At 52.4% G+C, this 11,007-nt stretch overlaps 1 protein-coding gene across 3 annotated transcripts; it reads right to left on the bottom strand.

Annotated features, from left to right (window-relative positions):
• Positions 1-279: 279 nt before the first annotated feature.
• Positions 280-7,161, bottom strand: LOC132013015 (endogenous retrovirus group FC1 Env polyprotein-like). 3 transcript variants are annotated; one of them, XR_009402851.1, is made up of 4 exons: positions 7,015-7,161; positions 2,616-2,822; positions 1,931-2,048; positions 280-938 (listed from the first exon to the last, which is right to left on the bottom strand). XR_009402851.1 is itself a non-coding variant. In XM_059392796.1 (4 exons), the coding sequence occupies exons 2-4, from the start codon at positions 2,749-2,751 to the stop codon at positions 661-663; spliced, it is 465 nt and encodes a 154-aa protein (XP_059248779.1). In that variant the 5' UTR covers positions 2,752-2,822; positions 7,015-7,161; the 3' UTR covers positions 280-660. The 3 variants fall into 3 exon arrangements, 2 of the variants coding, with proteins under 2 accessions (XP_059248779.1, XP_059248787.1); XM_059392796.1 differs by having other exon boundaries at positions 1,931-1,981; XM_059392804.1 differs by lacking the exon at positions 7,015-7,161 and adding an exon at positions 5,039-5,331 and having other exon boundaries at positions 1,931-1,981.
• Positions 7,162-11,007: the final 3,846 nt, after the last annotated feature.

Genomic DNA, 11,007 nt, shown 5'->3' on the forward strand with positions numbered 1-11,007 from the left:
CTCATGAGAATCCCCTGCCCTGACACACGCCTGGAATTTTGAAAGGGTAGGGGGCCCTGATGCCACGGTTCTCTCCAGGCACGCCCACGTGGCTCAGGCCAATAGGCATTGCGCCTCCTGCTACAGTGATTGGCTCATAGGGGATCACGTGACTTAATCTCTGCCAATAAAAACCCGGCATCCAACCTGAATTCAAATCATTGAGAAAGAGAAGGTTTTTCATTTACTCCTTGTAAAGTTTTCCAACGAAATAAACACACCAGGCGAAGTGGGTGTAAGGCAAGGTTTATTAAAGGTTCTCTCCAGTGAAGTTTCAGGGCCCAGGTGAAGGGGAGCCGAGAAAGTTGCACCGGGAGGAGGTGGGCACCCTCGGGCGAGGTTCCCCAACTCTGGAAAGCAGAGTGGGGGAAGCCGCGCCCAAGGCAGGGAGGAGGGGGCTTTTAAGGGGTCTTGGGGAAAGCTCAGGGGTCTTTTGGCAAGTTTCCCTTATTTGGATATCCTGCCTGCTCATCGGGATCCCATTGGTCCACAGAGCCTGGGGCGGGGGGTCTCAGATTCCTGCTTGGGTCTTTGTTCTCCCGTCCGAGCTCAGGTTTTGTGGTGGGAACTTTCGCCATCTTTAGTAGCCCTTCCTGCCAGCCCAACATTCCGACCTTTTGCTTAATATAATGGTGTCAGGGGCCTCAACTCGGTTCTGGCTACTTCCTGCTGACAGGGGGTGGCGTCATAGGGGTAGTCGGAAGTGGGCAGGCGAGAGCAGGGCTGGAGGAGGAGTTGATTGACGGATACTCCGGCAAGTTCTTGTATTATGCATACAGGTCCCGCCAGAGGGAGCAGCCAGGTTACCCAGTTGTAGGGATCCAGGCCCCAGGAGGACGTGTCTCGCTGCCGTGCTTGGATCCGATCCCTGAGTTCTTTGATCTTGGAAGTAACTATACCTGATTGGTTAACAAAGTAACAACATTCTTCATTTAAGAATAGGCAGGTCCCCCCTTTTTCGGCGGTCAGAAGTTCTAAGGCCCGTCGGTTCTGTAGAGCTAAGGCTGCCAGGCTGGTGACTTGCATCTGTAGGGCTGTGAGGGAGTCAGCAACCCGTTCCATATCATCATTCAGGGCTTGGGAGAGTTTGTAATAAAAGGCTATGGAGGTTCCTATCCCCGCTGTTCCAGTTGCCACCCCTATGGCTACTCCTGCCCCTATTATGAATGGGAGGAAGGCGGCCCTTTCTCCACGGTGTTGGGGGAATAGGATGGACAGCAGCTGGGATTCAGAGTAAATGGCGGTAGAAGGAGATAGTAGGATGAATATACAGCCCAGGGAGTCATTAGTGGTCAGGCAGCGATAGATTCCCTGAGGGCATGAGAGAAATATTCCCGAGGGAGTACAATACGGGAGGGAGGAGTTAGTGATGTTGGCAGCTGCGGTGGTAAGGGGGGAGGACACATTAATAATAGGTATGTTTTCCCCAATGGGGCCAATATGAACCGTACTATTTGTGGTCGTGGAGTTGGGGAGTGGCCAATCCATAGGGAGGGGTATCCCTACAATGTTAGAACGTGTTGAAAAAGGGAAACAGATCCAGCAGTCACTGTCACCGTTTTTCAACACATTTCGCCAGAGGTTGTAACTAGAGTTCAGGAGGGCCACTGTCAGTTGTTCAGTGGTAGGGGATTTTTGGATGCTACCGAGATTAATGCCCTTATAGACCAGGTCGTTGGGGGGTTGGAGTCGTTTAGTCAGGTCCGTGACTGCTGTTTTAATGTGCTCACGGCTAGCCTGGTCCTGGACACGCCCCCCCCATTGGAGAGGCCGACCTGACCCAGATAGGTCCAGCACACTTTTCCAGACCTGGGGTAGATTTTGCAGGGGGCAATACCTCGTTTGGCTGTCACAAGATCAGAGACCCAATAGGTTTTCTGGTCATACGTACAGGTTGTCGGTTCCTTTCCCCGGTAGCAGGTTGCAGGCATATAAGTAAAGGCTGAAAAATAGTGAGAAGTTCCTGAACCCCTCATGCAGCTAGACTCACATGATTCCGCCTGGCTTTTCTGGATTAGAAGGAAAATGAGAAGGTGAGAAGGGGCCCTAACCGAGCGGAGTTTGGTGGGGCCTGCCGTCTGGGAGGTCCAATTAGTCTCTGTGGGTGCCCGCTTGAGATTGTTGATATGTACCCATGCAGAGTGCCCCAACAGTTTCGCAGCAGTTGGGGTGGTAAGGACAACTGTATAAGGCCCAGTCCACCGAGTTTGTAAGGAGTCTGGCCACAAGCTTTTGAGGAGGACCTGGTCCCCAGGGGATAGATCTCGTATACCCCCTTCAGAAGCATGAGTGCTAGGGGCTGGGATCAGTGTCCGCGTGAGCCCTTAAGAGAGCTCGGAGGAGAGTAAGGTAAGGTAGATAGGATAAAAGAGGTGGGGAAATGGCCGGAAGGCTATGATTTATAAGAAAGGACCAGCCGTACAGTAATTCGAATGGGCTTAAGCCCGAAGGCCCGCAGGGCGTAGCCCGGAGTCTGGTGAGAGCCAGGGGCAGAAGTGTGGGCCAGGAAAGACGGGTCTCTAGGGTAAGTTTTGTGAGTTGGGCTTTCAGCAGCCCGTTGGCCCTTTCTACCTTACCCGATGACTGTGGGTGGTACGGGATGTGAAGTTTCCAGGTTATGTTGAGGCTCTCAGCAACCTGTTGGGTTACACTGGAGATGAAGGCGGGTCCGTTGTCTGACTGGAGGGTCCGGGACAATCCAAACCTCGGCATGATGTGCTCGATGAGTATTGTAGCCACTACATCTGCTGTTTCCCGAGCCGTGGGGTATGCCTCGATCCAACCTGTGAACGTATCAACCAAGGTTAATAGGTAGCGAAAGGTTTTATGGCGAGGCATGTGAGTGAAGTCCAGTTGCCAGTCTTCCCCTGGCTGATGGCCTCGGAGCTGATGGTTAGGCCCTGGTCTGCGGATTCCTCCTTGTGAATTCACAGCGGAACAGGTTTTGCAAGCCCTGTGGACAACTTCAATTACTTTAGATAAGAAGGGATGATAGAACAATGGCTGAAGAAATTGGCGGAGAGCCTTTGGGCCAATAAGAAGGGATCGGTGGATGTCAGTAATTAGGGTGTGCGCCAGATTGCCTGGCAGGGCAATCCTGTCCTGAATGTAGATCCACCCCTTATCTCCAATTTTTCCTCCCCGTGCCTGGAGGGCTTGTGTTTCCTCTTCCTCTGAGGCCAGAAGGGAGCTGCCATCTACAAAGAGCACGCGGTCAGGGTTGGATAGTGGTTGATCAGAGAGACGGGGATGGAGAGGAGTGAGATCTTCTATAAGTTGTAGGCAGGAGTGAACAGGTTCCGGGGTGGGTGAGGGTATAGGCAGTAAAGTCGCGGGGTTTAAGCGGGGGGAGGTAGAGAGAGAGATATGCGAGTTTTCTAGGAATAGCAGATGGAATAGCTGGAGACGAGAAGGAGTCAGATGGGCCAGAGATCGGTGGCTAAGGAGGTCTGTGAGTCGGTGGGGAGAGTAGACCGTGATAGGCTGCCCTAAGGTAAGTTTAAGGGCCTCCTTTGTAAGAGAAGCGGCTGCCACTAGGGCCCTGAGGCAAGGTTGCCATCCCTGGGCGGTGGCATCCAGTTGCTTGGACAGGTAGGCTATAGCCCTATGCATTGGCCCCACCTGTTGTGTTAGGAGGCCAGTGGCCAAGCCGGAGCGCTCATCGGTGTAGAGATGGAACGGTTTAGAGAGATCAGGTAGGGCTAAAACTGGCCGGGTGGTAAGGCGGTCTCTCAGCTTAAGGAGTGACTGGCGGATTGAAGTGGGATCAGTCAGGGGGCCCTGGGGGGTCTCTTTAGCTGCCTGGTACAGAGGATGGGCCAGGATAGAGAAATTTGGAATCCAATGTCTAAAGAACCTGACCAACCCAAGAAAAGATAGTATTTCATCCGCCGTTTGGGGAGGTTGGAGTTCTTGGAGGAGTCTTATGCGGTCCCCAGTAAGGGACTTAGAAGTTGGAGTTAGAAGTATGCCCAGATAGGTAACCGAAGGGGCACACAAGTGGGCCTTAGAGGGGGTGACTCGATATCCCTTGGCCCCCAGGAAATTAAGTAGGGTGGAAGTGTCGTCTTGGGAGACCGAGAGGGAGGGGCTACAGAGGAGGAGGTCATCCACATACTGTAGTAGAGTGCTGGCCGTAAGGGCGCACTGCTGTAAATCTGTAGCCAAGGCCTGGCCGAAAATGTGGGGGCTGTCCCTGAACCCCTGGGGTAGGACAGTCCAAGTTAGTTGTCCAGAAACGTGTGTGTCGGGATCCTCCCAGGTGAAGGCAAAGAGAAAATAAGAATCAAGGTGCAGGGGGATAGTGAAAAAGGCGTCTTTTAGGCCCAGTACAGTAGTAAAGTGAGGTGTTTGGGGGAACGCGAGACAATAGGGTGTAGGGGTTAGGAACAACTGGGTGGAGGGGGACCACGGCCTCATTAATAAGCCTAAGGTCTTGTACCAGTCGATAAGCCCCTGAGGGCTTGCGTATGGGAGGATAGGGGTGTTACAGGGGGAACTGATGGGGATCAGGAGTCCCTGACGTTTAAGCCGTTCTATGATAGGTTTCAGGCCCCGGCGGTGGGCTAAGGAAACAGGAAACTGTGATTGAGAGGGAAACTTAGAGTTATCCTTAAGCTGTACTTTAACTGGGGTAAGGTGGGAAGCGATGATGGGCTCTGAGATGTCCCACACCCGAGGGTCTACAGTAGGTAGGTCATCTGGAGCGGGGGTCGAGGGAGTGGAGAGATGTAGGATGAGACGGGTTGAGGTGGAGGGAGGAGAAGAAGGAGAGAGACAGATAGTTGCCCTCAGTTTCTGGAGAATGTCCCTACCCAGGGACCGGGCAGGAAGGAATGGCTAGGAACGAGTGGGAGAAGGGGAACCCATCCAGGCTACAGGATGGAGGAGGTCCCATTGATCCCCATAACAGTAATTGGTGAGGTTCGAGTAAGTCCCAAGTAGGAAGGCAGAACAGAGTAGGTAGCCCCCGTGTCCAGCAAAAAAGAGATGGACTTACCCGCTACCTGGAGCGTAACCCTGGGCTCGGCCTGGGTGAGAGGGGTGGCCGTGTCTGGGCTTCATCAGTCGTCCTCCAATCCAAGCAGTTTGAAAGGCCGGACTTGCTGTCTCGGGGGGTCCCCCATGTTGTGGCGCCGAAGAGACCCCGAGGTTAGGGCAGTCAGATTTCCAGTGGCCCATCAAATGGCATTGAGGGCAAGGCCAAGTTGGCGGCTTTGGATTGGGGCACTGGCAAGCCCAATGTCCCTCGGCCCCGCATTTGAAACAGGCCCTCGGGGGGGTGCGGTTGGTTGCCCCTCGCTGCTGGCTGCCAGAGCCGGCCGGCCGCAGGGCTGCTACCAAGGCTTGGGTCTGCAACTGAACCTTTTGCTGGAGTCTGGCTTGTTGTTTAAGCTCAGCCGCCTCCTCACGGGAATTAAAAACCTCAAATGCCATTTTCACCAAGTCAGAAATGGGGGTCTGTGGGCCCTCCTCAGCCTTCTTTAATTTTCTCTGTATATCCAGTGCCGATTGAGAGATAAAATGAGTAGCCAGTACTGTGGCCCCCGCAGGAGAGGCAGGGTCCAAGCGAGTGTACTGGGTGAAGGCCTCGATCAATCAGTTAAGAAACATAGCCGGGTTTTCATCAGGGGCCTGGACAATCTCCCTAATCTTGTTGTAATTAACGGCCTTATTAGAGGCTGCCCGCATGCTGGCTATGAGACATTGGACCATGCGGTCGCGGCCATCTTGGCCATCCTGATAATCCCAACCTGGTTCTACAGCTGGGACTGCCTGGGCTCCAACTGGCATGGCAGCATCAGTGAGATGGACCTGGTCTGCGTGCTCCCGGGCAGCAGCCTGGATGCGTTCCCTCTCCTCTGTGGTGAGGGTGGTGGTCTGGACCACATGTAAATCATGCCAGGTGAGGTCACAGGCTTGGGCTAGATATTGGAATTCTTTAATATAGTTATCAGGCTTGGGAAAGGTCCTGTAGAGAGAAGGGCGCATGGACTCGAACAACTCCCTCAGCTCCAGCAACCTCCCTTAGGGGGCAGACTAACTCAGGGGAAGGTTTCCTAGCCCTAGTGCGGGTGGAGATGGGAGGGGAGGCTGGAGGGGATGTAGGGGAAGGTTCCAGGGGGGCCGCATCAGGAGCAGACTCAGGTTTTGGGGGTTGAGGGGATGAGACGGGAGGCGAGGTGGAAGGGGTGGAAGGGGTGGAAGGGACCGAAAGGAGGGTGGCTGGAGCGGGGGGTTAGGGGGCGTAGGGAGAGAGGGGCCTTGGGGTGGGGGATCGTGATAAGGAGGAGGAGGAAGAGGAGCCGGGGCCCCTCTCGTCGGCGGGTGGGTGAAGCTCTCCGGAGGTTCAGAGAGGGGAGAATCAGAGAGGAGAGACAGGGAGGAGAGGTCTGGGTCTTTGGGAGCAGTGGGTGGCAGGGGAGGGGCAGGGGAGCGGGCCAAGAGGACCTGAGAGGTGGAGCAGTGAGAGCAGAGGGAGGGGCGAGAGCGCAGAGTCCAGAAAGCCTGGACATAAGGGACCTCGACCCATTTGCCCTGGCGTTTGCAGAAATTGCCTAGGTCCATGAGAATCTGATAGTCAAATGTGCCTTCCGGAGGCCACTGGGACCGACTGTCTAACTGGTATTGCGGCCAAGCGACGGTACAATAATGTATGAGACGTCGCCTATGCAAGTCCTGGTCCAGTTCTAGGGTCTTAAGATTGGCCAGCAGGCACCCTAGGGGTGTTTTAGAGTCGAATTTGGATTGGGAGGTCCCCATGATTCGTTGCCAGGCAACCCGAGGGCTGGAGGAAGGCGTCCCCTCGTCCACCACTGGGTTGAGGAAAAACTGTGTTGACTGCCGTAGAGGTTGGGACGTCTCCCAGCCTCTCGGAGTCATGGAGATCACCTGGTGACCAGCCAGGTCCGCCCTGACGCGGCCGCGATGAGGGCAGGGCTTTCCGGAAGGGGGTGCAGAATCAGGGAAACTCACCACGGCTTCAGAAGTGGCATTCGGGGGCGCCTGGGTGGCTCAGTGGGTTAAGCCGCTGCCTTCGGCTCAGGTCATGATCTCAGGGTCCTGGGATCGAGTCCCGCATCGGGCTCTCTGCTCAGCAGGGAGCCTGCTTCCTTCTCTCTCTCTCTCCCTCTCCCCGCCCCTCTGCCCACTTTTGTGCTCTCTCTCTCAAAAAAAAAAAAAAAAAAAAAAAGAAGTGGCGTTCAGAAAGGCAGGTCCGGTCCAGCTAGGGAAAGGAGAGAGTCTCCCCACTGGGGTGGGGGCTCAATCTCCTTCCCGGGTTTCGGCACCAAATGTAAAGTTTTCCGACGAAATAAACACAACACCAGGCAAAGTGAGTGTAAGGCAAGGTTTATTAAAGGTTCTCTCCAGTGAAGTTTCAGGGCCCAGGTGAAGGGGAGCCGAGAAAGTTGCACCGGGAGGAGGTGGGCACCCTCGGGCAAGGTTCCGCAACTCTGGAAAGCAGAGTGGGGGAAGTCGCGCCCAAGGCAGGGAGGAGGGGGCTTTTAAGGGGTCTTGGGGAAAGCTCAGGGGTCTTTTGGCAAGTTTCCCTTATTTGGATATCCTGCCTGCTCATCGGGATCCCATTGGTCCACAGGAGCCCGGGGCGGGGGTCTCAGATTCCTGCTTGGGCCTTTGTTCTCCTGTCCGAGCTCAGGTCTTGCGGCGGGAACTTTCACCATCTTTAGTAGCCCTTCCTGCCAGCCCAACACTCCTCAGCCTAAGTTTGGAGCTGTTGGAAGCTACCAAACTGAGGAATGCTGCTTCAGAGTGATTCCAGACCCAGGACAGCAGAGCTGAGAGAGGGAGGTAGACCAAGCCCAGATGACATCATTTGAGCTGTTCGATCTAGAAGGGCCTGACACCTAAAACCCTGGATTTGGATATTTTTAGTTACATAAAACAACATCCCCTCCTCGCCCCTTTTTTGTTAGACTATTAGAAATGTGTTCAGGTACTTGGACTTGAAAGAGTCCCAACGATATGATATGATACTGTTTATCTATGATATGATACTGTTTACTTAAAGATAAACACTTTAATTCTAAGTGTTAGAATTAAAATGTAAGTTTGATAAATGGTGGCTTTATTATTTTCATTATTCTTATTGTTGTGGTATTTTCACAGATGCTGTAGGGCTCTTACTTCCTCCACTCTCTCCCCTCAACCAAATGTTCCACAGGGACTGATGGCAGGCATTTCTAACAGTGACAGAGCCTGGGTGAAGGCCAGAGGCACCTGTCTCAAAGGTGCCTCCCAGCCTCCTGCAAGCAAACAGCAGAGCTCAGAGGCTGCCACCAAGGAATGGCCCTCTAGAGACCACTGTCCTGAGGGACCACCTGCAGTATATGCTCCACATCCTCCCCCAAGCCAGACACCCTTACCACATCCTAGAGGGCCTGGGATGGTGGGCCTGTTGGCGGAACTGAACTGAACTTTAAAAGAGCAACATGCTAATTCCATGCAAATGAATATCTATTTTGAATCAACAGCTTGGGCACTTTTCCTAGGAGGGCTGAAGCAGCAGGAATCCAAAGGGAGGACAGGAGGGGAGGGGTATCTCTGGGAGGTGTCAGAGAGCACACTGGGGCTCCCAGCAGAACAGAGCTGCCTCCTGCCCACAGCCCCTGATGCTATTTGATCTGCTCATTAGCAAGTATGAAATGTGGAGAGTCCAAAAAGGAAAAAAAGAAAAAAAACAAAACAAAACAAAACACAAAACCCGGCAATGAATAAACTAACAGATGGAGACTTAATTCAATTTGCATGCAAGCCACCCTAGAACCAAGGACTTTGTTTGCCTAACAATGGAGACTGGGGAAGGGGAAGGGTCCCTGCTGCAGGGATTGATGGGAAGGATCCCAGATCCGCACCCCCTCCCTACCCCATCCCCCCACCACTCCTCTCCACGCCCCTATCTCTTTATGGGGACCAGATGGGTATTTCTGTAAAGCTCCTCTCCCTTGGGCTGAATTCATCCTCTGATCCAGAGAGAAGGTTCTTGGGAGAAGTGAGGCTGGCACTGTGGAGAGGGGAGGGTCTGTGGGCAGCAGCAGCAGAGGGGGATGAGAAGCCACATGGGAGCTGAGGGACAAGGTCAGACTGACCCTCCCCACATCCTCTACGAATCAGAAGGCAATGAAGCTGGGGAGCTGGTACTCAAGTAGTGGTCCAGCTGACTCCAAAGCCTGCATCTTTTCCACTGTATATCCTGCTTCTGGAGCCTGGACCCTGAGCCTTGCTCTGCCAAGACTAGCTGCTTTGGTCATCATCAGTTGACTTGACTCTCTGAGCATTGAGATTCCACATGTGATAAACATGAACACTAGCCAAATGGACGTTGCCACAGTTGCGGGGTAGCACACAAGTTGAGTGTGGAAGATTGGTGTGATCTCTGTAATTCTGTCCGTGTTCTCCTGCTAGCAACGATCACTGTTAGTGTCCAGGGAGTCACTAACCTCCTACCCTCTAAGGAGCTGACAGATGGGGTATGTGCACAAAGAACAATAACCAAAAGGGAAGAGAAGTACCACCATGAAACAGCATGATGATGGCAAAAACCCATTGGAGACTGCGGCTGAAGCCAAATCCCAAAACCAAGTCCCAGACACAAATTTCAGTTGCCCTGGCCTGCAGACAGAGAGGAAAAGAGAGACACTGAGCTGGCTTCCATGTGGACACGTGTGAGCAGCCATGGGGCATAGGGTATACACCTGCCTCAGCTTCTTGGATGCAAAAAGGAACAGGGAGAATTGAGGTAGTTATACCTGGTTCTAGAAGAATCCAGGTGTATGTGGAAGAGGAAATACTTTTTTCTAGTACTCTCCTAGGTTCTGTGGCTGGCCTGAGATTTAAGCTGACATAAGACAGATTATTAGGAGAAAAGCATACACATTTTCTTTAATATCTTTACTATTTATAGGAAAATTTTAATATTTCATAGGAAAAATGAAGATGCAAAGAAGTGGTTGGGACTCAGAGGTTATGTGCCTTCTTTACAAAGAACCATCCATTTGTGGAGAAGTGACAAGACAAAGGAAATGAAATTTAAGCTTCTAGGGGTGGAAAGCTGTGGGACAGTGGCTATAAGATCTGTGGGGGAGCTAATGGAAGAACAAGGTTACTTCGTAGGTCTATTCATGCAGATCCATTTCAGCATCAACTCCCAGTCTCTGGTGAAAAGAATGTTCTTCTCTTCCTGGTGTAGGGAGCACTTGCTCATGGGAAATATCATGTCTTGCTTTTAGGTAGGAGGGATGTCAGAGCCCTTTCTGCACCTGCTGTTTCTCAAGTGCCTTCAGTTCAAAATAATCAGTGGGCTAAAGTGGCATATTTCAGGGCGGTATGTTCTCAACCCATTCACGTGCTTTACCTGGGGGCTAAACAGAGAGCCCTCTCCCTCTGCACAAAAGAAGGGAAAAACAGAGGAACTATGTGAACAACAGAAGTGGAAAAGTACCTTGTTTTGAGCCCAGGATTTGCATTAATATTAAGTGTGTCTAGTGCCATGTAAGACTTGACCTAAAAATTTCCACCTGAGGTTTTTATTGAAGGCACAGTGGTTCTTCTGGCGTTTCTTTTTCTTTCCCTACTACAGAGGACAGGCAACAGGATGAGACCTTCCTCCTTCAGATCTGAGCCAATGCAGAGAGTCTGGCCCAGGCCTTAATGGGTCCTGAGAGTCAGAAACCTCAGCTCAGCCTCAATTAAGGCCCCAGTGCTACTGGAAATCTCTACAGGGAGAGCTCACACTCTTTTGCCATGAGTTTGGGGAAAAGGAAGGAAAAGGGAAAGCAGGGGAAAGAAGTCAGGCCTGGGGATTCAGGTCCACCTGCCAAACGTCCAATAAATCAGTCTTGCTCAAGTTCAAAGGCTACTAGACAAGTTCCTTCGTCATTTCTTTTTCAGTGGAAAGAAATGAATATTGATTCTGTCTTTTGCTCCATGCTAGGCCCCTTCAAATGAGTA

This window comes from Mustela nigripes, chromosome 1 (genome assembly GCF_022355385.1).
Source record: "Mustela nigripes isolate SB6536 chromosome 1, MUSNIG.SB6536, whole genome shotgun sequence".
In the NCBI taxonomy this organism is placed as follows: Eukaryota; Metazoa; Chordata; class Mammalia; order Carnivora; family Mustelidae; genus Mustela; species Mustela nigripes.